General features: G+C 43.5%; 1 protein-coding gene across 1 annotated transcript in view; it reads right to left on the bottom strand.

Annotated features, from left to right (window-relative positions):
* The window catches only part of fcho1 (FCH and mu domain containing endocytic adaptor 1), a 35,547-nt gene that overhangs the window by 1,803 nt on the left and 9,509 nt on the right, over positions 1–24,235 (bottom strand). The window contains exons 3-24 of the mRNA XM_037468941.2: positions 18,426–18,517; positions 16,673–16,747; positions 15,898–16,039; positions 15,523–15,675; positions 14,431–14,535; positions 12,723–12,821; positions 12,097–12,193; positions 11,851–11,968; positions 11,710–11,734; positions 10,311–10,371; positions 8,920–9,113; positions 8,610–8,634; positions 8,448–8,504; positions 7,622–7,673; positions 5,173–5,297; positions 3,801–4,838; positions 2,502–2,602; positions 2,210–2,408; positions 1,724–1,838; positions 1,447–1,602; positions 1,246–1,378; positions 636–832 (exon numbers count right to left, since the gene is read on the bottom strand). Of these exons, the coding sequence (XP_037324838.2) occupies positions 636–832; positions 1,246–1,378; positions 1,447–1,602; positions 1,724–1,838; positions 2,210–2,408; positions 2,502–2,602; positions 3,801–4,838; positions 5,173–5,297; positions 7,622–7,673; positions 8,448–8,504; positions 8,610–8,634; positions 8,920–9,113; positions 10,311–10,371; positions 11,710–11,734; positions 11,851–11,968; positions 12,097–12,193; positions 12,723–12,821; positions 14,431–14,535; positions 15,523–15,675; positions 15,898–16,039; positions 16,673–16,747; positions 18,426–18,517 (3,359 nt within the window). The remainder of the gene's footprint in view (positions 1–635; positions 833–1,245; positions 1,379–1,446; positions 1,603–1,723; positions 1,839–2,209; positions 2,409–2,501; positions 2,603–3,800; positions 4,839–5,172; positions 5,298–7,621; positions 7,674–8,447; positions 8,505–8,609; positions 8,635–8,919; positions 9,114–10,310; positions 10,372–11,709; positions 11,735–11,850; positions 11,969–12,096; positions 12,194–12,722; positions 12,822–14,430; positions 14,536–15,522; positions 15,676–15,897; positions 16,040–16,672; positions 16,748–18,425; positions 18,518–24,235) is intronic.

The raw sequence follows: 24,235 nt of genomic DNA on the forward strand, positions 1-24,235 counted from the left end.
TTCGGCCCGTCAGTCACCTCGAAATGCTTCAATGCCAGGTCCCCATTTACAATGAGCGCCTGCACCGTTATCTTTAGAGCACGAATGAATCGGTTTGGGTTTTTTTTGTCACTTAGTTCATACGTTTAATTAGAAAATTGGAAAAAAAGAGCCCATCATACTAATTATGTTTGATAAATTCAGTCTACATAATGACAAAAACAGATAACAATAGCAAAACAATACTCCTAACATAAGCAATGGTGGGCTGGTTTGCCACTTTGCTCCAGACTGGATGGATTAACATGACATTTTAGTCCAGTCAGGCTCCCAGAGGACATGACTTTTCCTCCTGGGCCCCCATTAGGTTGACATTTATGCTCTTCAGTGAAATACTGTGACAACTTTTAGTATGGCCATGAAATTTAGCTATTTGCATTGAGGATTTATTGGGAGAACTTTATAATCTTTTCCTCTTTCACAAGTCGTTTTAATTTGTCCAATACTTGGATGGATACTCTTGACATTTGGTGTGAATATATCTTTGCTTTATTATTCATTCAATTAATTTATAATTCAATTTAAGTGTATAAAACAACCACCCTGGTGAACACAGAAGCTGCTCCTTATACATCCAGGATGACATCATCACTAACCAGGAGGCGGGAGGCTGGCACTGCACATCGGTGGCAGCGTGGTCCAGTGGCAGCAGCACCTGAACGGCAGCGAGCTGGGTGGAGGGCGCGGTGGCGGGGCAGCAGTGGTAGTCCAGTGACACCCGCGTCACCGTGCCGCTACGCTGACACTCTGCCGACAGGAGGAGGGGAGCCCGACCCGGGTCCTGGGACGACACCTGAGGAAACAGAACTTCGGTTCAACTGGGTTTAAGATTAAAAGAAATAAAAAATAAAAACATTGGCAGTGGGTTTTTTACGGGCTCGCAATTTCTCAATAATTAATTGACAGTTGTCTAAACACTTTGTATTATAGTCTTAGTTCATACACTTCCATTATGCATAAAGACATCACGTAAGAACAAAAGTCACAAAATGGAATAATAAAATACAACAAATATTGTATAAAGTATGATATACTTAATGAGCGCTTTTCTTTCAAGGAAAATTCTACATTCCCAATAAGCTTTTGGAAAAATGTGTGAATTACAGACTGTTAATTTACGTAACAACATGCAGAACAGCGAATTACAATTGTGCTTAAAATATGAAGGACAAATTGTATTGGCTCATACTAATTTCAAATCCTGACCTGATACTTGAGCAGCGCGATGTTGTAGTACGAGGCCTGAGGGTTGAGCTCCGCCTCCCTCTGCAGGTAGAGCTGCAGAGCCTGCATGTTGAACCAGAAGTCTCTGGTGTCCGGGTCACTCTGAGACGGATCACTGCAGGGACAGGAGGACGGTGAGGACTGCCTTACGGTTTAAAACAAAGTTGTGAATAAACAGCTGACCTGTACAGCAGCTTTTGATTTGGCAGGAAGTGATCGATTCTTGAGGTGTTGACCAGTCGGAAACTGAGCACGGGAACGTTTGGGTTGGCTGTGAAGATCCGGGTGATTCCAGCAGGGAAGGACATGGTCAGGTCTCCTGTGATCTTCACCAGACAGCTGGAGAGACACAAGTTCACAGGTTCAAATGAATCCTGTTAACAAGCAGCCCATCTTTAAGAGCAGAGAATGTACAAAATGTGTTTTTCTTGGATTTTTAAGAAAGGGGTTGAATGCTCACCGGTTGTGTTGTCCACCTTTGAAGTAGGCATTGATATATTCTGTAATGGCTGCAGCCACAGGCCACGCCTCCTGTGCACTGAGCGAAATGGGACTGGGACCTCGGGACAGGTGCACTGCAGAGAACAAGTGGGATAATTCTACCGTTTTACCTGAGTCACTTTGAAAGGACAGTTTGACATTTTGGAATTACTCTCCTCATTAGCAAGTTAGAGAACAGTTAAACATGAGCAGCAGCTGGTTAGCTTAGCTTAGCATGAACAAAGACAGCAGGTAGCCATTCTGTTCCATGGGAACCGAATGTGCAACATCTGAAGGTCAATAATTAACACAATACATCTTGTTTAACTGACATTAAATTGCTGTTTTGCAGGGTTGAAATAGATTTACTACCCACACGAGATCAAAACACATGTCTGAATACGTCTCTCTTGCAGTAGAAGGCCCACTTCACCAGAAATGAAACTGCGTTTATGCGGAGGCTTACACGCCCTTTGTTGGTGGTCCTGGTGCTGGTAAGGCAGAGGTGAGGCTTGTCCAGCTCTGCCGGGACTGGGCGCTCGGTTTTGGCCCCCCCAAGTGTTGTCCCTGACCTGAGGACCCCACTCGCTGGAACTGGAGGAGGAGGAGGAGGAGGTGAGGGAAGGGCTGGGCTCCGGCAGCGGAGAGGAGCACAGAGACCGCGACTGAAACACAAGAAATGGCAACATACATTACAAGATACATTTGGTCACATGCTATTAAGAATCCTGACAGTATAGCTGAGAAATGAACGTTACTCTCTCGCAGCCGCCGAGTCGGCCCGACGTCCTCCTGGCTCGCGTTGCTCTCTGAGGAGCTTCACCCTCCGCCGTGTCCTGTCTGAAGTTGTGCTGGGATCCTTACAGACAAAAGGAATCACACAACGAGGCAGATTATGAAAAACAGAAATACGAATAATAAAAAGTCAGTTTCAGAACAGCCGGGGAAATGCTGCCAAATACAAGCTGGCACAAAACCTAATGATTAAGGGATTTAGGGCCCTGTTGCTGTCTGATTGTTCTTCATATATTTTGTCCTTTTGTGAGAAAGAACCCCCCCAAAAAACTGCCTTCCTGGTACTAAGAGCAGAGATTCATTCATCTGTAAGAATTCTTGAGGATATGATAAATATTGAAGCTTGTTAAAGGAAGGGGGGGGCATTGCATTTTAGAAAGAAATATGGTTATATTGTTGGAATTCAGCAATTAATCAATGAAACACTCAGTCTTTGCTGCTAGCTTGAAGCTGTGAGCCCACAGCAGCTATATCTGTTGGTCAAGTTCACTTGAACATTCATTCATTTGGGAGGTGTGGTCCAAGAGGGAGGCCCGAAGGGACGGGCTGTCAGCGATACTTTAAAAGTTCCTAAAGCTAGACAACGTGACGGTTAGTCACATTCATCTGAAAGTGGATTTTCAGATATCATGGCTGGTTTGATTGAACCGCGTGAATTATGTGAACAGCTAAAGCTGCACATTTAGATGATTGTGCTGCAACGGCCTTCTGGCAGGACTGCCAGCCAGCACTCACAGTAAAAAGCTCTTTAAATGGTCCAAAATGTCCCTCTCCACTGGCAGGTCCCTGCTGCTGCTCCCGTTAAGCTCAAGTTGCTAATGATCGGCCATAAAGAGGCCACTAGCACAGCACAGTGTGGGTTTACACACCTTCTCATTAAATACAAATGAACCAAACTAGTCATCCAATCTTTCAAACTCTTATTCTGCTGCTTACTTGGTGGTGGAACAAGGTACTGAACTCAATTAGCTTCAACAGGATCCCTGAGATACCTCTCCCTCTTCTTACTCATCTTCTATGATCTATTTACCACTCTCTTTAAAATGTAACTGTGCACCTTTGCTACCTCAAACACATGCTGCCATGCTATATTTATGTTGAGAGGAACATGCAACCGTGTGTTGCAGGACTTTGGCTTCGCCTCGATGTACTGAGACTTATAGATTGTACATCATTTATACATTGCTTTGGAAATAGATAATGTAATCTTAGAATCAAAAGACCAAAAAACCCTCAATGTAAATAAATCAAAGAATCAGTACCCTTGTGCGAGCTGATACTGCAGGTTATCTGAGAGTTCAAATCCAGGCAGTCTTGATCTTTATCTGTGGAAAAACACAAATCCTCCTGTGGTCCTGAATGCCTCGTGAGGGGGGGGGCGTTCCTGCGCGGCTCGCTGTCTGATGATCGATGCTTCTTCCTCTCGCCACCTACTTTGCCTTTGCCCCCTCCTTCCTGTGCTTTGGAGCCGCCTTCGCTGAATGGGTTGTGGAAAGAGTTCCAGTGAATCAGCTCCTTCTTGGACTGACAGGTGGGCAAAGAGCTCGAGTTGGTATCAGGTACCAGCCTGCTGCTGCTGTGTGGAGGGACGAAGCCAGCTGCTGCCGCCGCCGCCAGCGACGACTGGTGCGTCGGGCTGCCAATCATGGTGATGGCAAACGGGTCGTCAGGTGTAACAGGAGGAGGGAGGCTCTGGTCTCTTTTCCTGTCTTTGTTTTTACGATTGGAGGAGGAGGAGCAGCAGGAGGAGGTGTGTGGGAGTGTCGTGGTGTCGTTGAGGGCGACGGCGAACGGGTCTCCGCGCGCATCCCCCCGCCTGCCCTCCTGGGTCCCGCGAGGCGGGGGTCGCGCCCAGGCGTCCGACAGGTTCAAAGTCTCCTGGGCGGACGGTCTCTCAAACGCAGCAAGGAAGGGGTCCTCGGGGGGGATGTGTTTGCAGTTCCACACCGACAGCTCCACCTCGGACGGGGGGAGGGACTGGGAAAAAGCGGGGAACCGTATGGCTGAAATGTCCCTATCTGGGGGGACACGGGAGGGCCGCGACGAGGCGACGGACCAGGCGCTGGCGGCGTCGTCCTGCAGGCGAGGACCCCGCCCGGGGGAGGGGTCACGGAAAACCGAGAGGAAGGGGTCCACGGGCCGTCCGAGTTTTGGCATGTTCTCTTTGCTCTGTGAGAGCGGAGGCCAGGCCGCCCAACCCGCCGGCTCGGGGGAGGGCCCAAGGGGCTGATGGGAAGGCGAGTCCAGGCCGGAGTCTTCAACGTTCTCTGGAGAGGAGGAGTCCGACGAGAAGGCAGCATCTGACACAGCACACACATCGCAGCTCATCAACAGCAGGAAGCAACAAACCAGTCGCTACAAGTTTCAGAACAAAAACTAAAGCGGCCTTTCATTGCATGTCACTTGTATTTTTATCTCCTTATACTTATTAAAATAAATTATTAAAATATTCACTTCCATTTGTGTCATAACTCCTGGGTAAGCTACAGCAATGTGGGATTTATTTAATTTAAGTATATAATGTTTTGCTTCAAGAATGAGGACAGTTTAAATTGCCTGTGACAAAGTTAATCAACCCTGTAAAAAAGTGACAATTTAATCGATATGAACAGAATGGAAATGTACTAGTCTTACATTGAGAGGCATCAAAAGTGCTCTGCTCTCGGACTTGTTCTCGGCTGTCAAAGCTTTTGGACTTGAAGGCCGAATCCAGAGGTGGTCCGAACAGACTGTCTGCCGCAGATGCTGTTGAACTCAACCTGGTGCATACAAGGAGGGGATGAGAAACAAAACAGGGAGGGGACAGGAATGATTCAGGTGGTGGAGATGAGCAGCGGCAGAGAGTGTGGGTCAATGCATTCAGACAGAGCTCATGTCCACATGTGTAAATCTATTTAAAGGGTCTATTTAAAAAGGCACTTTCCTCACAAACAAAGCTGTAAAAAACCTGGGAGGCGGATCTTTGGGGAGCATTTTCATCAATAAAGACTGAAGAGTATAAACCGCTGTTTTATTAATTGAAGGACACAGTTAACACAGTGTATAGATTACATTTCTCCTGTGTTGACAATATTCAAACAATAAACCTCTGGCTGAACTTAACCACTGATTGTTTTATCCGTTTCTTTATTCTGTTAAGTTTGTAAAAGAAAGCTTAATGAATCATTTTATTTTTAAAAGTGGGTTAGATGTATAAGATGATGACAATGTGGAGGGGATTGTGAAGCATGGAGAAATAAAGTTTCATACCAGTTTTTTCTTCCTGTATCTTTTTGAAGAGGTAACGTTTTTCCATCTGTGTCCGACTATTAGCATAACTTTCCCAAACCAACCATCTGTCATCCACACCCACATCCCAGCAGGACTGTCAGCTTTGTGGTGGTGAGAGAAAATGCCTCCGACTTCTACTCCAATGAGATCTTTTTTTCACAACACGACTTGGCAGCAGGGTTGGGTATCGTTTGAATTTGAACGATTCCGATTCAGATTCCTGGTTTCGATTCCCAGCGATTCTCGATTCAGATTCTTTTAAGAGGCAGGGTCAAAAAAGTTTAAATTTAAGATATTTTAAATAAGCTAGCTAACCAAGGGTCTTTCTGAAGGAAATAGTCTCCATCAATGTTAATTCTATGAACTTTTTTTTGAAACCTCACAAAAACACATTTCCACATGATAATGCTGCAGGTACTTAAACGTTACCTTGCTCCCACTGATGGGCCCTTGGAGCCAGAGGAAGAGGCAGCGGAGGACGGGCGGCGCAGCGCGTCACAGACGGGGCACACAGGGGGGGCCAACTCTCCCAACCTCAAACCAGGGACACTTTCGCTGACGGGGGGGTGCTAGCGGTCGGGGGGAGGGGGGGTGCTAGCGGTCGACGCGGGGAGTGCTAGCACAATCTTTTTTTTCACTGCAGCGCCAGCCTCACTGCTCATTTTAACAGAGGACCGCTCCGCTCTGGCCACCCGGCACCCGCGCGCACACTCGTCTGATGCGTCACAACTTCACAACAACCTGGAGTTTATTGCCGAGTTTTCGGTTTGTTTCGAAAAGTGTAACCACGCTTTGGACCGCCGACGCACGCTACACATGTTCGATCGTGCTGTTATGCTAACACTTCCGGTGGGCGCTTCTTCGTTGGTGTTCAGCGGTTTCTATTTCCGGTCGGCGCCGGCGGACTGAGAATCGAAACTAGGAATCGAATTTTAAACTTTTGAACGATACCGGGTAAATCGCAAAGCTAGTCCCGATTCCAATCGATTCTCGATACCCAACCCTACGTGGCAGTGGCTCCCAAACGTTTCTAGTCAGGGCCCATTTTGAGGATATAGGCACATTGTGTCATGGGAACAACAGAGAGGAGCACTATGAAGGCTTTTTGGGCGAAACTGTTTGATAACCTGCTCCATTATCTGCATGTTTTAACGAATATTGCATCAACTCCACCCGCTTCTTTGCTTCTCTGTGCCAGTCAAAAGTTTGGACACACTTTTAACTGGCACTGGGCATCGAACCTTCCCGTTAGGTAATAAGATCCAGATTTCCAGATCAAAAAGCTGTTTTGTGGAAACAGCTTGGTGATGAATCCATCCTGCGCCTCCCAGCATTAAACCAGGAGTAGAAGAACTTCATTAGGCCTAAATAGAGCCCCGACATAAACCCCGTCCACCAGCTTTAGAAAGAACTGGAACATGTACTACAAGACAGACCTAATCGGCCTGAATTAGTGACACACTTCTCTGGCCCAATGGAAGCAATTTCCTTGAGGCAGAATTCTAAATCAACAGTTCCCGTTATTGTAGAAGAGCAATGGCCCGGTGTAATGTGTAGGTATTGACAGGTCTGGTCTTTTATGGGGGGGGGGGTTGTTTCTGTTTACTAGAATCAAGCTAGATTAAGACTTTGCACTCTAATTAACCTGCCAAGGAACGGAATGTGGAGGAGAGAACAGTGAGAAGTTAAAACGGTGACAGAGGAAGAAACCAGAGGAGCTTCAAAGCTCTGAAAAGGCCACAGATGACGTAATTTCACCTCCAAATAAGTCTCTCTAATCCATGAAAGAATATGAAAGGTAGAGCCACCTCACCTGCTGTGATCAGGACTGGAGGTGGATCGGCGCAGACCCTCCTGCTCTCCATCTGTCTCACACACACACACACACAATGAGAGAGAGAATTTGTCCTAATCAGATCTAATCAGCTGCATGTGTGCTTCGTCACAGCGATTGATGGGAGGCGGAGCTCAACGGAGATAGAACGACGCGAGAGAAAACCCGTTTGGAATGACCTTCCCTGTGATAAATACCACCAATTAGGTCTCAGTCTGCTCCAGCCACCGCTGCTTTAATCAGGCGCTCGCCGTTAATCCTGCAGCCTCATAAGCAGGAGAGACTCCACACTGCGGTCAGGTTGCAGCCTGCGGCCCAGACGACTGGCGGCTGATCGGTGATAAAAACGTGTCCGAGAGCACGAGGTAGAAGGCCAGGTGCGACAAATGGAGCCTGGCTGTTTACGCAAGGTCGGCCCAAGAGATTTTCTGTCTAGAGGGAGTCATGGTTACACAGGCTGGAGGTGGGGAGGTTCTGCAGGAAGGACAAGTAACTGGCATCCTTCATATGTGGTTCTCTGTGAGAAAAGATCCTGCATTCTCTTTAAATGATCCAACATGACACATGACAGACGTTACCTCTCGATGACTGATGACATTTTGTCATTTCAGTACAGCTGGCTCAAAATGAACTATTAATCATCTTTTTGTAATTATCAATTAATTCACAATTTGCTCAATACAACGTAGAATAATATGAAAAAACAAAGAATCATCAACAATGTTGTATACTAAAATGTATGTAAAAGAAAAGCTTGACATACAAACAGATAAATATGAAAATAAGAGACTAAAACCAGACTCACCCCTGTGGGATGCAACTTCTCCATCTTCTGACAGACCTCCTGCAGTACTCGAGTTCCCTGAAGAGACACAACAGCTTTCACGAGAACTACAACACGCAGTACACAAAGAACAGTGCTGGAAAGACGATAAAAAATAACTCATACACATTTGTTTGAACTTACTGGAGAGGTGCCGCTTGATTGACACCTGAAAGTCAAGAGGGGGGGGGGGGGGGGGATTGGGTCAATAAAGGGGCCTCGTGCAAAAGGATGGTGAAGCACGGCCGAAGAAACAAAACGACAAATTAATCCATGTCCAATTACTTTCTGACTCTCCTGCCTAAGAAGTACGTTCCTACACTGCATCTAGGTCTCTAGTGGGTCTATAAAACAGGTCTTTAAGCCCATGATTATTGCAATGTCAGATTTAACCGTACAGTTCTAGGGTAAAAACACACAGCACCTTACAAAAACCACGAAAAACAATCCCGACCTGCTGGCGGACCCCTCTGTTGGGCGGCAGCGTCAGCGCCCCGACGGTGGCCTTCAGCTCCTTCTCCGTGGCAGCAGGGTTGCTGCGACCGCTGCTGACCACCGGTCGGATCTGGATGTGGAACTTCTTGGGCTCCTCGTCATCAAAGTCCGAGTCACTGGAGTAAAAGTTGTTCTCCTTGTCTTCAGAGCAGCGTAAAGAGGAAAGGATGTTAAGGAGAACAAGCTTGCACCGTATAATAGGGATGGACGGCGGTGAAAGGCGAGAATAAAGACAGATGATCAACATACGGTCTGAATGTTACTGAATTTTATAAAGACGTGCAAGAGAAGATTTTGAGGACAACATTTTAAAGCTATGGTAAAGTACTGTAGAATCCAATTCCCCAATGAGGGAAAAATACATTGAAAGAAAATATTTTAACTACCTCAGTTCATCAGTGAATGTTAGTATTTGGAATAATTCAATGACTTGTTTGAAGAGTAAATTTGGAGTCACTATTAGACTGATTAAGTCAGGACAGCTGTGCCACAGACACATATGAAAACAGATGCCCTGCAGAGTGAAGCGGACTGCTGCAGAGCTTCAAATAATCCAAAGTACCACACCCCGCCTCACCAACGCCGCCTCCCCTTCCTCTTGGTCTGGGCTGCACGTGGAAGCGTTGCGTCATGTGCATTTTTGTGTTTGTTCAGATAAACTGAGGCACACGTGCAGCATGAGGCCGTTTAAATCACAAATGAATAGATTCTGCCCACACAGAGGGTCAGATACACGGGATCATGAAATAGAGAAGAGTTGTTATCTAGTAAATGTCAGGACGGGGGGCCGGTGCCGATAAATCAGTCAGGGGGTTTGGTTATGAACACCATTTGTGAATGTCCCACGCAGCCATCTGCTTTGTCTCTATTCAACAAGGCTGGTGCATTTAGTCATTTGTTTCAACTCACTCACTCATTAATATGGCAAATCTTTTTAATAGTTACATGCTTTCTTAGGAGTCTATTCATTGGTTTCTCTAGTTTTTGAAATCTTTCAGATATCTTTGTCTCCAACTGAAGGGAATTTAAAGAAAGCTCAAGTTGTGCTTTACATTTGTTAACATTAAGGTCCAGATGCTTATCATTAAAATCATTGTAATATATAAAGTACAGTTATCATATTGGACTTTATATCACTTTTAAATTGATCAGCATGAAAAAGTTCCTTTCAATGACACCGCAGATGATGCAGCTTCCAAGGGGATGAATCATTGTACTCAAACATTATGATACTTACACAGACCTACAACAAAGAATAATTATAAGAAATAATTAACCAAGGAAAGGAAATGTTAAAAAGTGATACCATTTTGTTGAATTGTCCTGTGAAACACCTGAAAAAAAGGATATCATTGTGCGTGCTGTCTGCTCGGATGACAAATCCCTCATCATCTACTTCCAGGGGTAAATTCTAAATGAACAGGGACACACACACACACACAGGAGAAGGAGAGGGAGTCAACAGCATCGGGGCATCAGCATATGTGACACGCTTGGTCACACAGCTGGAGCCTTCATAATGACCAATGACAGCTTTCTATCAGGGTGCGTGAGACAATAAACAAACACTAACAATGTTGACGGTGGGAGTCAGTAACAAACTTCAACTGTTATTACCGGCAGGTCAAACAAAGCTTTGTGCTAAAGGGATCCCCGACTACATGTCACATCATATTCAAAATAAGAAACGAGGAAGGCCTTCTTCACAGTGCAGACAACACGGGAGCAGATATTTTTAGATTAGAGTGTGGACATAGACAGATGGTGTTTGAAATGATGTGATCTCAGTAGGTCAGGTTCACATCACAAGTGTAACTGTGGCCATTGATGATACATTTTGTATCAAATCACAGTGAACGGAAATTGTATTTATGAATACAGTATTTATGAATAGACAAAAGTAAAGCTGCAGGAGCCGCTTAACTGCAGTTATAATTTCATTATGATTTCAGGCAGCTATAGTCAATGTTTAATAATATTAATGAATATGAATTAATATAAATCAAATAAATATAATAAATGTGAGGAAAAAGCTGTGATAATGAGAAAGGAATTTCATGTCCCAATAAACCACAGGTTAATTATTATTATTACATCTGCTGCCACTCTCAGATTTTTCTTCTCCTTCTCTTCTATATTTAGGGATTTCTGACAGAAGACATCAAATACTGTCAAGTTGTCCAGGCTGTCACTTTGCCCTAAATTCCTGTCTAGATTTTATTCAAAACACCATTAGCATATTGATATGATCTAAAAGTCAGATTAGTTTTTAAGATTTATTCAGTATGAATGCAACTTCTGCAGACTACTCAGTCATTAATAACCATTATAATACTGAACACATGTGTTTATATCCTGTTGACTCTACTGTTCAGTCTTAGGTGGCAGCGTCCAAAGCAAACACATTTTCATACTCACATAGTAGGAGTAACTGCGCACACACACACACAGACACACACAATCTCAAGAACCTCTTCTCAGAAGTACCGAAATAAACCTGGGAAACCCCACACCGTCAGTGAAGTCATTACCACACGCGCTCTTGCGATTTCCCGCTCAACTCTGTTCCACAAACACACACCAGTACATGATTTGCCTTTCCACCAACCCCTAAAAGAACACATGTTGTTCTCGCTGTGCAGAGGTTCCTTTCAACACATTAGTCTGCGGGGATCACTGCAGCTTCAGGGACGATAATCGGTTTAGAAGCTGCAGCGTTTTTATTTGGATTATTAGGTTTGATACTCACCAGTGTCTCCGTCACAGTGGAGTCTCTGCAAATACAAAACAAAAAACACATGAGTTTTATTTTCATTTATCAGTAATTACCCAAACCAAGGCTGGTAATAAAAAGCACTGTGTGAGTGTGTGTGTTTGTGCACACGCTCACGTAGAGTCGGGCTCCTTGTCTCGCTTGCCGAGGCCGGGGATCCTGAAGGCTTTTGCGCGACTCTTTTTCCCACCTTCTGGTGGCAAAGCCGTCACGTATTCCTCAAAACCAACAAGAGCTGCAGATGACACGCAGTAAAAACACAGATATGAGCATGTAGCACGCTCACTCACCGCGTTGTGTACTCATATTTCCATTGTTACGCAAGCTGGAAAGAAAGAAAAATGTCCCCCAGGTGCGCCGTACCTGGCCGGTCTTTGCCCGTCCCCTTCGACTCTGCAAATTTCTGGATGAGGCTATCGATGCCGATGTTCTCCACATTCTGCTTGAATTCCTCGTGGACCTGCGGCAGGGCAGAGTGATGGTTTGTTCAATACAGAAAACCTTCTGAAGGACCAAAGTAACGTCAAAATGATGGTTTTTGTTATCAGAGCTTTGTGTGGTAATGTTGCATGTGTCTGCATATATTGTCAAAATACTACCACCACCACTACTAATAATGATAATTGAAAGAAAAACTGTAACATTAGAATAATTTTGCGTCATGGGCTGTAAAATCAAACAAATGCTGCTGATAGCGTTGACAGAAATCAACATGCGTGGCAGATCTACAATTGTAAATGCTGAATATCTGACCAGTGACACGTTATCCTGTTCAGCTTTAACTTAACGTCAAATGAAAAAAAAAAAAAAAAAAAAGAAGAAGAAACTGCTGTCAATGGTGGTCCAGGATTCAGGGGACACAAAGGATCCTTCGGTCGTAAATTATAGCATAACGAACGGCATGTTCTCATTTAGATTTCAATTCTGATGTAAGAAAAAGGGTTTTGGTGGAGAGTGCAGTGCAAAGTTCAGTGTCTGCTACAGCGTACCTGTCCCACTTGAACATGCGTGTCTTCTATGGAGTGCGAGTAGCCTTTAATCAGCTGTTTTATCTGGCGCAGGTGGGCCTCCTCGATTTCCTGAAACTTCTGCTCACCAAACACGCAGTGGGAAAGACAACAAGTCACAATGGGAGAATGCTTTCTTGTTGAAGTTGATTGATTGTAGTATATTTTAAAATGTATTTCAGTGTTTCTTTCAGTTGATCTTTTGTCTCTTAAGAAAAAAACTATTCTTAATTCACTGAGACGCACCACAATCAGATTAAACAGAAACTTTTAGAACTTTAAACAGAAGCATTCAGGAGCAGAGGAGCAGCCAGCAGAAGGGTCGACTTTGAGACGGTTTAGTATTTAACTTTCATCCTTCCTATAATTCAGCCGACTCGGGGGGGGAAATGGTCTTGACATAACGCCAGTGGCCTCCGACTCGTTTCCACTGCGGTCAGCCTGCAGCAAGGCACTGTGTTTACTATTTTATATGTGCAACTTTCTCAAAGATGTTCAGACATTCTTTATCTTAAATTGGACTAATGAAAGTTGGACAATTCATCAGAACATAAAGACTTATTTAAAAAGGGAGTGCTGTATGAAATGCAGAGCGTATTTATTTTGTTATTGTTTATTTTCCAGCTTTATATTCCATTACCAGGAAAGAAGACCTTTGAGTAGCCTTGATGTACGACGTGTGAATTCTGTCTCCCACATGCAAGTATTATTTGATAAATGTCCTGTATAATAATATAATAATAATTTTACAGCGGTGTCGAGACATTTTCCCACTGGAATAAAGAATCAAGATTTGTGGGTTTAACACTGACACTAATGGAGCAAACAGACTGATGGTACGTTCACACCGAAGGCGTCGCCAGCGCTTTGTGCGACAGGATTACACACAAAGTCGATGCACAGGCGCGACGGCGCTGGAGGGACGCCAATCGGCGACTGAGCAGCACGTTTCTCGCGTCGAGTTTGCGCCGAAGTTGAAAACGATGATAGAACTTTTTTTGGCAAAGCTGTTTCCATAGTCTACTTTTAGAGTGTCCGCTTTTCAACCACTGGACCAGAAAGGGTCCCTCATCTTACCTTGTTCTATAGAAAATAAACCAAGCGACAGGCATGAAAGTTGCCTTTGGATGATTTATCTTGTGATCCCCTCTAGTTTTATGCCTGATAAAAAAAGGCTCTTAATTTCTTATTTACTTAGCTGTCTTTCATTTGGTTTACATATATTTTCCCTTTGATCTTTTGACACATTTCTCTCCAAGAACAACAAAAGCCTTTCATACTAATGAGCAAATCTCCCACCATAAAGCCATCTCAAGAAATAATTGGTAACAAGGATTTCAGTCATCATTCCAAATGTAAAACGCAGCCATACACATTAGGGTCTGTTGAAGATCTCCATGGAAACAGCAGCAGTAACCATGGAAGTGTGGAGGCAGTGATTAAAGGTAATGAGAGAGGGTCCGGATGTGCTTTCGTGTGTGAGCAGGTGGGTGTTTAGAAGGTTTCCTTTTTTGGGGGGAAGACACGATAAAGGAATAAATTAAGAGGATAGTATGGAGTTCTCGCGTGGTGTGAAGTTACAGAGAGGGTGAGTCAGAGAAAGATAGCGCTTGAGAGAAGAAGATTTACATCACAAACACCAGATCAGAGGGTGGGAGGGACACAGAAAAAAGCTGCAGTCGGCGCTGACCTGGGAGGACTCGCTCATCTTCTGCTCAAACTCTCCACCCACGCGGTTGTACTTCTCGATGCTCAGCGCAAATGACTCAGCGGCTTTCTTAGACTTCAGCTCCGCCTAGTGAGAGAGGACAGGAAAAGGATAATGATGGCCTTCAGCTAGGGACTCCCATTCACAGAAATAAATGGGAATTGCAATTTCTGCCCCATGATTACAAGAAGCCCATTCAGTATTCAGTCTGTACTTCCAAAGCAAGAGAGGACATGGAGAGCGGAGCAGTTAGAAACTGTGGTTTTCCATAATTGTCATGGGTGAATAATGCATTTAACCTCTATAGAACACACCATCATGTATTAAGTGATTCATTTTAGGGGCACGTGACACTAATGACACGACATCCCAGAGTTAAGGATCAGTGATGCACAACACTAAATCACTTCCAGCTGTCCACGAGATGAAAGACACACAGTGATTAGCTTTGCACCTATTTATACACTTTTAAAACAAATTAACAAAAATAATTGTATCTATACTTTTTTTTATTCGTGCTTTTTGGTAGCGTGTAGTGCTAGGCCTTGTGTTTGTTGAAACCAAAATGATTTCATTGTCAGTAATTAAGCCGGCAAATAAAGTCACAATTAAGATTTCTTAAGACAGCTTGTAAAGTATTGACTGCTGCAGTCACAGGCATTTCACTGACACTGCTCCCTCATGGCATCGTTGTGAGCTACTCCAAGTCTCTGTAAAACTAGCTTCTTTTGCAGCTCGACCACAAGTGTGCAGCGTAGCGAGGGGAGCAATATGCCCTACGTAGAGAAACCTTCACTCCATCCGTACACATACTAAAGATCAGAGGGTTAGCTTGTGCACACATCCTCCGACATAAATACACATGCATCATCTGTCTTCTGCTCTGTTAAGAAATGGCTGAGATATGTGAACAAATTCACTTGTTTGTAATTGTTAATTGTGTTTATAGTGTGATCAAATTGTTTATTCCAAAAGTAGTGCAAACCGAACTTCTAAATATTTTTTGCAAACCCATTAGCTTTCATTCGTTTGAAAAACATAAAACTTTTGAAAATATAAAAAGTTGTGGCTAACCTTCTCCAGTTCTTTCTGTGGAGCTCCCTCCTTCCTGAGCCGATCCAGCTCCGAACACTTGGTGTGATACCCCTCCTTGGACTTCTGGAGGTGGCCGTTCTGGACCTGGACCGCCTGCACCGCCTCAACGGTTCCCACCATCTCCTCCTTTGTCTGCATGAAGAGGAAGAACACCGTGAAACCATCATCAATGCACTTTGAGGGAAAACCTACAGGTTTCCACGAAAGAGGGAGACAGTGATGAGATATTGACAGGGCCTTCGATTAAGGGCAATTGATCGGTGAGTCTTCACAGGAACATACAAACACAGGCACATTCCATCCGCCACGTCGCAGGCAGGGTGGTGGCAAATCCTCTTGAGTTTCGGTACCTACCCTGCGGTGAATTTTGACCTGCTCGTCTCCGTACTTGTTGATGTCCCGGATGAGATCGTTCATCTTTCTCATCAGGTCCAGGTGGCAGAGGGCCAGTTTGTCCGAAGACACCCTGAACACATCCCACATGGGAGCAAAGGTCCTAGAAATACATACACACGGATTAAGACACACAGGAGACTGGTCTCCTCATTTAAGACCCATTCCAGTACCAAGAGTCGCTGGTAAAATGTTAAAAAGTTGTTGTTTTTTAAAGCATGGTTATGACATTCTCCTATGCATCATCATAAACTATGACAAATAAATAAGTAACATTCAAGGGTGAGAAGAGAGGTGTGTCGCCTAAAGCACCGGAGGTCAGTGAAGGCAAGATTTTCTACCGATGGTCAGATTCCTGTTGTTTAACAGTCAAGACCAATTAAGGAGCAATTTCCTTTTTAAAAAAACTGTTTCATGGTGCTGAGAAAACGTGATGAAGGGGCTGCATCGCTCATACTACAAAGGTTGACTCATTTTTAGTCCCTTTAAAAAAGGGGAAATGTGCTGTTCGATAGTATCTATGCTGTCCCTTCATAGAACATCGGTCACATAATAAACATGTGTTTAGGCTAAGAAGTCTTTTTAAATCAGAAATATGGACATTTGGTGATGCAAATAAACTCCTTCATATCTCATCTGCAGCCATATGACCATAGAGGTAATGACAGCAGCATACACCTTTCACTAGCATACATATGCTACCCTACGGGGGGAGAACAGACGCGGTGATACGTACCCCAGTGGACTTCCGTTGCTGGCCATCTTGGCTAGTTTGCTCATTGATTTGGAGTAAGTCTCTTCAACAGCAGCACTGCAAAATAAAACACCAACGATAACCAATGGAGGACTTCAAAATCATGGACATGCAACATTAAACATATGTACTGTATACATACAACGTGCACTTCTCGTTCTTTTTGCTCCTCCACTGAAGTTGCCAGTAACCCCGGAGGAAATGCGTGCATTCTTTCAAATTAAAAAAAATCTTGTAAATAACTTTTAGACTGGTGAACGCAAGGTTCTCCAATAACATTCCCCCACAGGGCTAACGGCCTCGTGTGTTATGTTCCATATCTGGAGTCACACCGATAAAGATTCATTTTCATCTTCGTGAGATCATTCCTGCAGTAAACAGTCATTGAAATGAAGATCGACTGGTTCTTCCATGCCGGCATGAAACTTTAATAACCGTCATCTGTTGACCCCGAAGAGAACGAAGGAGTATTGATCCAAATAGCCTCAAGGTGAACAGAACTTGTTGCTACGGAGAGTCATTAACAATAAACAAGCAGTGATAAAGATGTTACTGGAACTCATTTGATCACAAGCAGGGCAAACAAATACTTTACTTTATTTTCAAGTTATCATCAATCTGAATCTGTTTATTTTGATCTTTTGCTTCAGAATCAAAGCAAATATCTGTCAGGACACTAATTGATTAACTCATTCTGAAATCTGGTAGTTATAACGTGTCCACTAACACAAAGTAGCAGTACATTGTGTATAAAGTACATTATTGTCTTATATGGTGTCTTTTATAAAATTGACCTTAAAAGCGAGCGGCGGAGGAGAAAATCTATGAAAACAATTGCCTTTCCTCCATCCTGCGGGGTGGGCACACGATTACCTCGCAGTGGCCGTATTTCATTTCCTGACCGCTGATTTGTTTCTCTGCTGCTGTCCGAGCAGATAAGGGAATTTCCCCCGAAGAGAAATGTGCACGTGGGCTGAATAAATGTATCACACACACCATGTGTGCACGTTGACTTCCAGCTGTGAGAGCACAAACTGCAGCGCGGACCTCATTACGAGCCTTACATTACTCACTGATCGGTTCCTAATTAGAGGACAGAGTGTAAATCTACCCACTTTGAGGACAGTTTAAATTAGTTTAGTCACTTCCCTATTTAGGAACCCATTCAGTGTATGCACAGCAGTAGTGGATTTTACAATGGTGAAGGGATTTACAGTTATAAATATTTATTATTTTGATTTCAGATGGAGGGAATGCATGCCCTTTTTTTTCCCTTCATGTTGCCGTTTGAGTAGTTGTGGTACAGAACAGATCGCTGTAGCCAGTTAGCAAAGTTTTTTTTAGGCTTTACTTTAAAGCCCATGTCAAGCTACGAGTTTTGCATTATATTTTGTGATTCAGTATTGAACATTTACATGTGGACAGGGCTTTGTTTCGTGTCATCAAACATAGGGTTCCAGATGCTGCACTAGTGAGGACACAGGCCGGAGATCGGAGCGGAAAGACTGAAGCAGCTGTAAAAAAAGACCAAACACCTCGTTTGATCGAGCGAGAGATAAAAGTCCAAAACGGGTCACTTATCATCGCAGCGCATTTCAACCGACGGTGGCGTGGTCTCATCTTTCAACCCAACCGCACACATCCAAGAGCGTGAAATTGCTCCACCCGAATCCCATCGCGAGCACCGTCTCCAACAGACGCACACACACACACACACACACACACACACACTTACCTCTCACGGACAAACTCGGCTAGCTCCTTGGTTGCCAGCTGGCCGTGCTTCATATTGTGGTAGAGCACGTCAAAGCCGGCATTTTTCTCCCCCTGCCAAGATGGAAATAAAACACACACACAGACGTTTGTTAGCACCACAACAACAAATAATAAGTGAAAGAGTCACTTTGAGCTTTAGTAATGCATCATCCCGTTTGTTTGGACTTTGAATTATTACATTTTTGCCACTGATGTCGGTCTAAAGAAAGTCTGATTCATCCCAGAAAACATTAAGAACAGAGTGAACATTCAACAACATTCAGGACTCTGCACACATTCATATGAAACCGGTGTTGGATTCAGTTTGGACCTGAAAACCACACAGGAATCCATCGACCTTTTATGGATGTGTGTAGCGGGACGTCGCACATACAATATTAGCTTTCGGGAGACTAAACATGTAATGGAGGTTTTATTTAAATAAATAATTAGGTCTTTGTTTCTCAGCTGATCAGAATGTGCATAGAGGCCTGTTTTAAACAGACCCGGGTGATTAGCTTCAGTGCTGATGACATGATTTAGCCCCATAAAGCTGTAAAACTATTACTTAACTTTACAGGTTTTTGGCACAGTTTGTGCTACATTTTCTCATCGTCACAACACACAAAGATATACAGATAGTATGTCATCAATACAGATAGTATAGCCTTACATGTACTGTCAAATGGTCCTTTCTTGTAAGCTCTTTGGGTGATTGGGTGTTTGTCTACTGTAACTTTAACTACTGTGCAACACCGAAAACGACCTCGCAGTACATCGGTAGAGCAAAGGCCAACATGTAAAATGTGAGAAAACCCCCGCACAGGAGAGTGGGGTACCTTGCACATCAGACAAAGCTACACCTGTGTTGACACACGCCTTCATAACCGTGAGCAGAACACGACTGAGGCAGCGCTGCCACCAACAGACCTCGTCTGTTCCTCCTTGAGCAGAGACACATTTTTCAGTCCAGAGACAGCCGGGACGTCTGTGCAGACAGAGGCAGCTGCCTCCCAGAACCTAAAAATACCCAGCCGGAGGAGAACAGACCATTTCCCAGGTACCAGGGGAATGGCTGGAATGCCACACACACACACACACACACAACCGGGAGGCGACAGACAGATTGACGACAACACCTGACAGAAATCACCCAACGGGTTCAGGTACTGAAGCGTAACTGCTGAGCTCATCAGACCTTAAAAACACAAGAGCATACCGGACTGAAAGTGTTATTTTTGGTATTTGCAGCATTGAAAATTTGATTGGGTAGAATTATTGACTTCATTTCAGTCTGATAATAATTTGGGATTTAGTCAATAAATGAAATTGATTAAACTTTTACTCCTGAAATAAGTTTACCAATGAATTAGTAGATAAACTGAAATATTTCAATAAGCTATGCATTCAGGGAATAATACAGTAATGTAAGGATCTAGCATCTCAAATGTGAGGATTTTATTCTGGTCTTTTTTCCATGTGGTAATAAACCGAATGTCTTACAGCTTTGGGTTATTTGACAAATAAAACAAGCAAACTGAAAATGTCACATTTGGCAATGTGCACACAACTGCCTTTGTGGATCTTGTTTCCATAATAAAAAGCAAATAACAAAGTTTGGGTAATATTTGCATCTTCTGAAACAAATGTCAAATCCGCCGTTTTAAAAAGGTCAGCTGACCCACAGAACCACACAAAAACACACGACACATTTTTAATGAAGGCCGTTGCCCTGAGGTTCATTTGGAAGTCATTTTAGAGTATTGTCAACACAGGTTCAATTCTTATCAGAAGTGTAACTTAATATTGATCAAACTTTCTTAGATCAAAACAAACGGCCCGTGTCTCTGGAAGGTAGTTTTACAATTTGGATAAACTTAATGCTCCTGTGTGTCATTATGTAAAATGAAGTCTCCCACTGTTCATTAGCAGACGCCTTTATGTTGAAACTCTAAGCTGACAGTCTAACACACACACACACACACACACACACACACAAATATTTAAATGATTAAAGGATTTAGCAAACCATTTTTTATCCTAATTTTGTTGCATATATATATATATATATATATATGCAACATATTAGCAGTTTAGCCTATAATATAAACTTTTTGGAAAAAGACCTTATATTTATTTATGACATGGTGTTATTGTCACATCGGATTGGTGGCAACATTCACACCATCTATTATTTTCTTATTTGCTACACAGCTAATTCTGTCACTTGTGCAACACTATGAAGCCCTCAGAGAGACGGCGTGTTTATCCCCATAAGTGAACATCACAAACGGGCTTAAGTGCCATAGACCGGGTAGGTATTAACAATTTAACGGCGATAAATGTGCCGTGGATGAACTTTTGTTTAGGCGCAACAGAAAGGACATCTCTCTCTCTCTCTCTCTCTAAGATAAGAGAAGATACTCGTGGATGTCGAGTCAAGCCAAACGATCTGATAGCACACGATGGAGAGCTTGCAATCCACAGAGCGATCTTCTTCAAGGGTCCTCAAGTGTCGTGATGTATTCGTGAAGCCTTCAGTGAAGGAGCATCCCTCATGTCTGATATATGCAAACCCCCCCCCCCCCCCTTCTCTCCCTCTGGGTGATCTTTCTTTTATCCATTAAGTTGACCGTTTTGGTGACGCACGATGAATTCCATTACCATGACAATAGGGGGGACTGATGGGAGAGAAGAGGGTGGGGGGGGGGGGGGGGGGGGGGGTGTAAAATCTGTATAGGGGCAACTTTCTCATAACTGAAGGGGATGTGTAGGAGTTTGTTAAGGGGGATGGTGTGCAGCAGGGAAATTATAATTTTATCTCAGTAAATCAAGCGCCCTGCTTCCTCGGTTACAACGTCTGGTTTTCCTCTCATTTCCTCAAACGTATTCCTCAGTTATTATGATGGTAATGGGATATTCAAAGGAGCATTAAAAAGGTGCTGTGCAGATCTTCAATCTCAAAAGCAAAACAAATCAACGCATGACATTTGCTCCGTATTTGACGTGAAAGGAACCGCTTAAAATGACAAATCCTTCCTCTTTAGGAAAAACCATCAACGTGGGTCAACAGCTTGGTTCAGTTGAGGAAGTCTTTCAGCCTAAATATTTACCAATTGTTTTTTGTATTTTTATGAAAACCTGAATCAATTAAACAACCTTTGCTTTAGAAAACGGACTGGATTAATGTTGCTGTGTCCGATCAATGATCAGCCATCAGTGACGGCCCCTCCTTTTTAAGACTTGATGCTTCCAAAATCCTGCAAAGTGCAGAACAATGAACAGAGACGTATAACCGCAACAGTTAAGTCTGTGTGTGTTTTTGTAACAAGAATGTTATTTTACAATATCAAAAGCCAAATATCCGTTGTATTTGAGATGCGGTTCTCTTTTTGTCAAGTTTCCTGTTCTAACAGTTTTTAAAGCCTTACTTGAGAGTTGTAAAACATAACAAGGCCTGATCTATCCAGAGATTCTAGCGCTATTGTACAATATCTTTGGCACACAATGTTTTAGGTAAAAATCTGTTTCCTATCTGAAACAAATGGTACAACGCTCCACTTCAATCACTGACTGCTCCTATTTGACGGCAATTAGACGCATTGTCAGACTGTTCAAAAAAGCTTTTCACTTCACAAACACCAACGTGTGAAATCGTCATGATTAGAAGTATAATTAGTTATGACCAGTTATGTGTCAAAGTGACCTTCAACCACCAAATTCTACAGACGGACAATCTGAAAACATGATGCACCCGTGTGGCTGTCACCGGCGTGCAGTCACAAAATGTTAGATTTTAATTTGAATGAAGTTGCCATTGTGGCAAAATTGTACTTTTCTGTAAGAGCAACTGCGACCGATCAAAAATACGGACTAAAAGTGATCCAGCTCTGCACGACACACAATGCGGCCGCAATATATCAGGCAGCTGTCAAAAGTACGGCTGGAAACTTCCCACCTCTGCATCAGACCGCATTTCACCGAGACATGAAGCCGGGCCACTTCTGCCACTTTCGCTGACTCACAGAAACCTTTTCTGCTGATTGGGCAGGTGGAGCAGCCCAAACAGTCCCCCGGCAGGGACGTGTCAATAACCCCAGGAGCAGGTAGCAGCAACCTGCCACTGATGGATGTGAACTAATTGGATGTGTGGCCCGGTCGCAGAAAGCCTCCCCTGCTGCTCAAAGACGCTTTAATTCGCCTTTTCAGAAGATGGCGTAACGGCAGAATAGTTGATGCACTACATTCTGTCATGGTGGCTGATAATTGCATCACGTTAAAATATAACATACAGTTCATTTCCAGAAAATGTTACATTGTAAATCAAATAAGCACGTGAGATCGAGCCAATTGAGTGAATGAAGGTTTCAAAAAGTAATTCATCACATGCTGTAAAATCTGATCGTTTAGTTGACAATTTACGTTACCAACTTTAACCTGTCCACAACCATTCTGTGCCGAGAGCGTCCCATCACACAGACTGGAACATCTTGTAATCTTGGCCCTTAAACTTGGCACAGAGCAGATAGTCCAGGAAAAAGGGAGAAAGAAGGAAGTGGACGTTGAAAACAGAGGTTTGGTACGAGAGATACAATCGCAGTGTGAGCACAGGCAGGTGAGAGAGGGACAAAAATAAAGTTTCTCACTGTGTTTTTACCCCGGAAAGGAAAATTACTCAAAGTGATGAGAGAACGACAACGACGGCATCATTAAACTGCAAAGCAGGAGATAATAAAAATGAAATGACTGTTTGTGTGTGCGTCTCGATGACAACACATCTCCACTCAGGTAAGACCTAAAGAGAACCAGGTGCTGCACTTTGGTTTATTCCAGTTGTATTTGGTTTATTCCAGTTGTATTGGGGACTAAGTTGTATTTTACGCCCGTCAAAGAGAAACGGACTTCGTCCATAAGCCGTTTTGGCATATTAAGATCAAGTTATTCAGCTGCATCAATCTCATCCACAGCACTTTATCCCTTCTTGAGCCAATAATTTGAGGAACTACATGAAAAAGAGGAAACTATCCTTTTCCATCGTCTCTCACGGGGCAATTTTGATGTGTTGCATTCAATATTTAATAAAATGAAAAATCGCAATTCCAAGAACAACTAAGCAGCATAAATCCTTTAAGAAATCATATTCATAATGCTTAACAGGGCCTTAAATTACTAAGGATGTCCTTAATTACAGCCACTGGTCCCCCTGTGGGCCGCGACCACATCCCCTGTGTAGATAATGGGAAAGAACAGCGTGCTTCGTACGAGGAGGCTTTGAGAGCGGCTGTGAATGTTCTTGAGCCAAAAGAGACGAGGCTCTGGGTGTGTGTGTGTGTGTGTGTGTGTGTGTCACGAGTGGCTCTGAGGCCTAATCAACAGCAGGGCTGATTTGTATTACACAGTTCTTTGTGTCTGGTGATATGCAGGGCAGGAAACACAGTTATGGAAGTGTAAACCCATGCAGGCAGTATTAGTTAAAAACCACTAAGGGGTTGCAGGCTGAAATTCTCCCTGTGAGCTTGATGGCCTTTTTTCTGCCCGTGTGCTACTCTTCCTGAAGCACGTACACTAATAAAAAATAAACAAATACAACATCCTCATATGCACACGCATACCTGGATTTTTCCACCATGTTCTCCGAAGGCGTTCCCAAAGTGCTACGAAGATATTGTGCAGTTATGTTTGTGACTCCTTTTAGTTTTGCCGTTGCCTAAACCCAATAATAAAATTGTTCCAGTGGTTCACTGCACCTCATTTTCCACAAAGTTATATGCTAATAATTCCCGGTCATTT

This window comes from Pungitius pungitius, chromosome 7, assembly GCF_949316345.1.
Source record: "Pungitius pungitius chromosome 7, fPunPun2.1, whole genome shotgun sequence".
In the NCBI taxonomy this organism is placed as follows: Eukaryota; Metazoa; Chordata; class Actinopteri; order Perciformes; family Gasterosteidae; genus Pungitius; species Pungitius pungitius.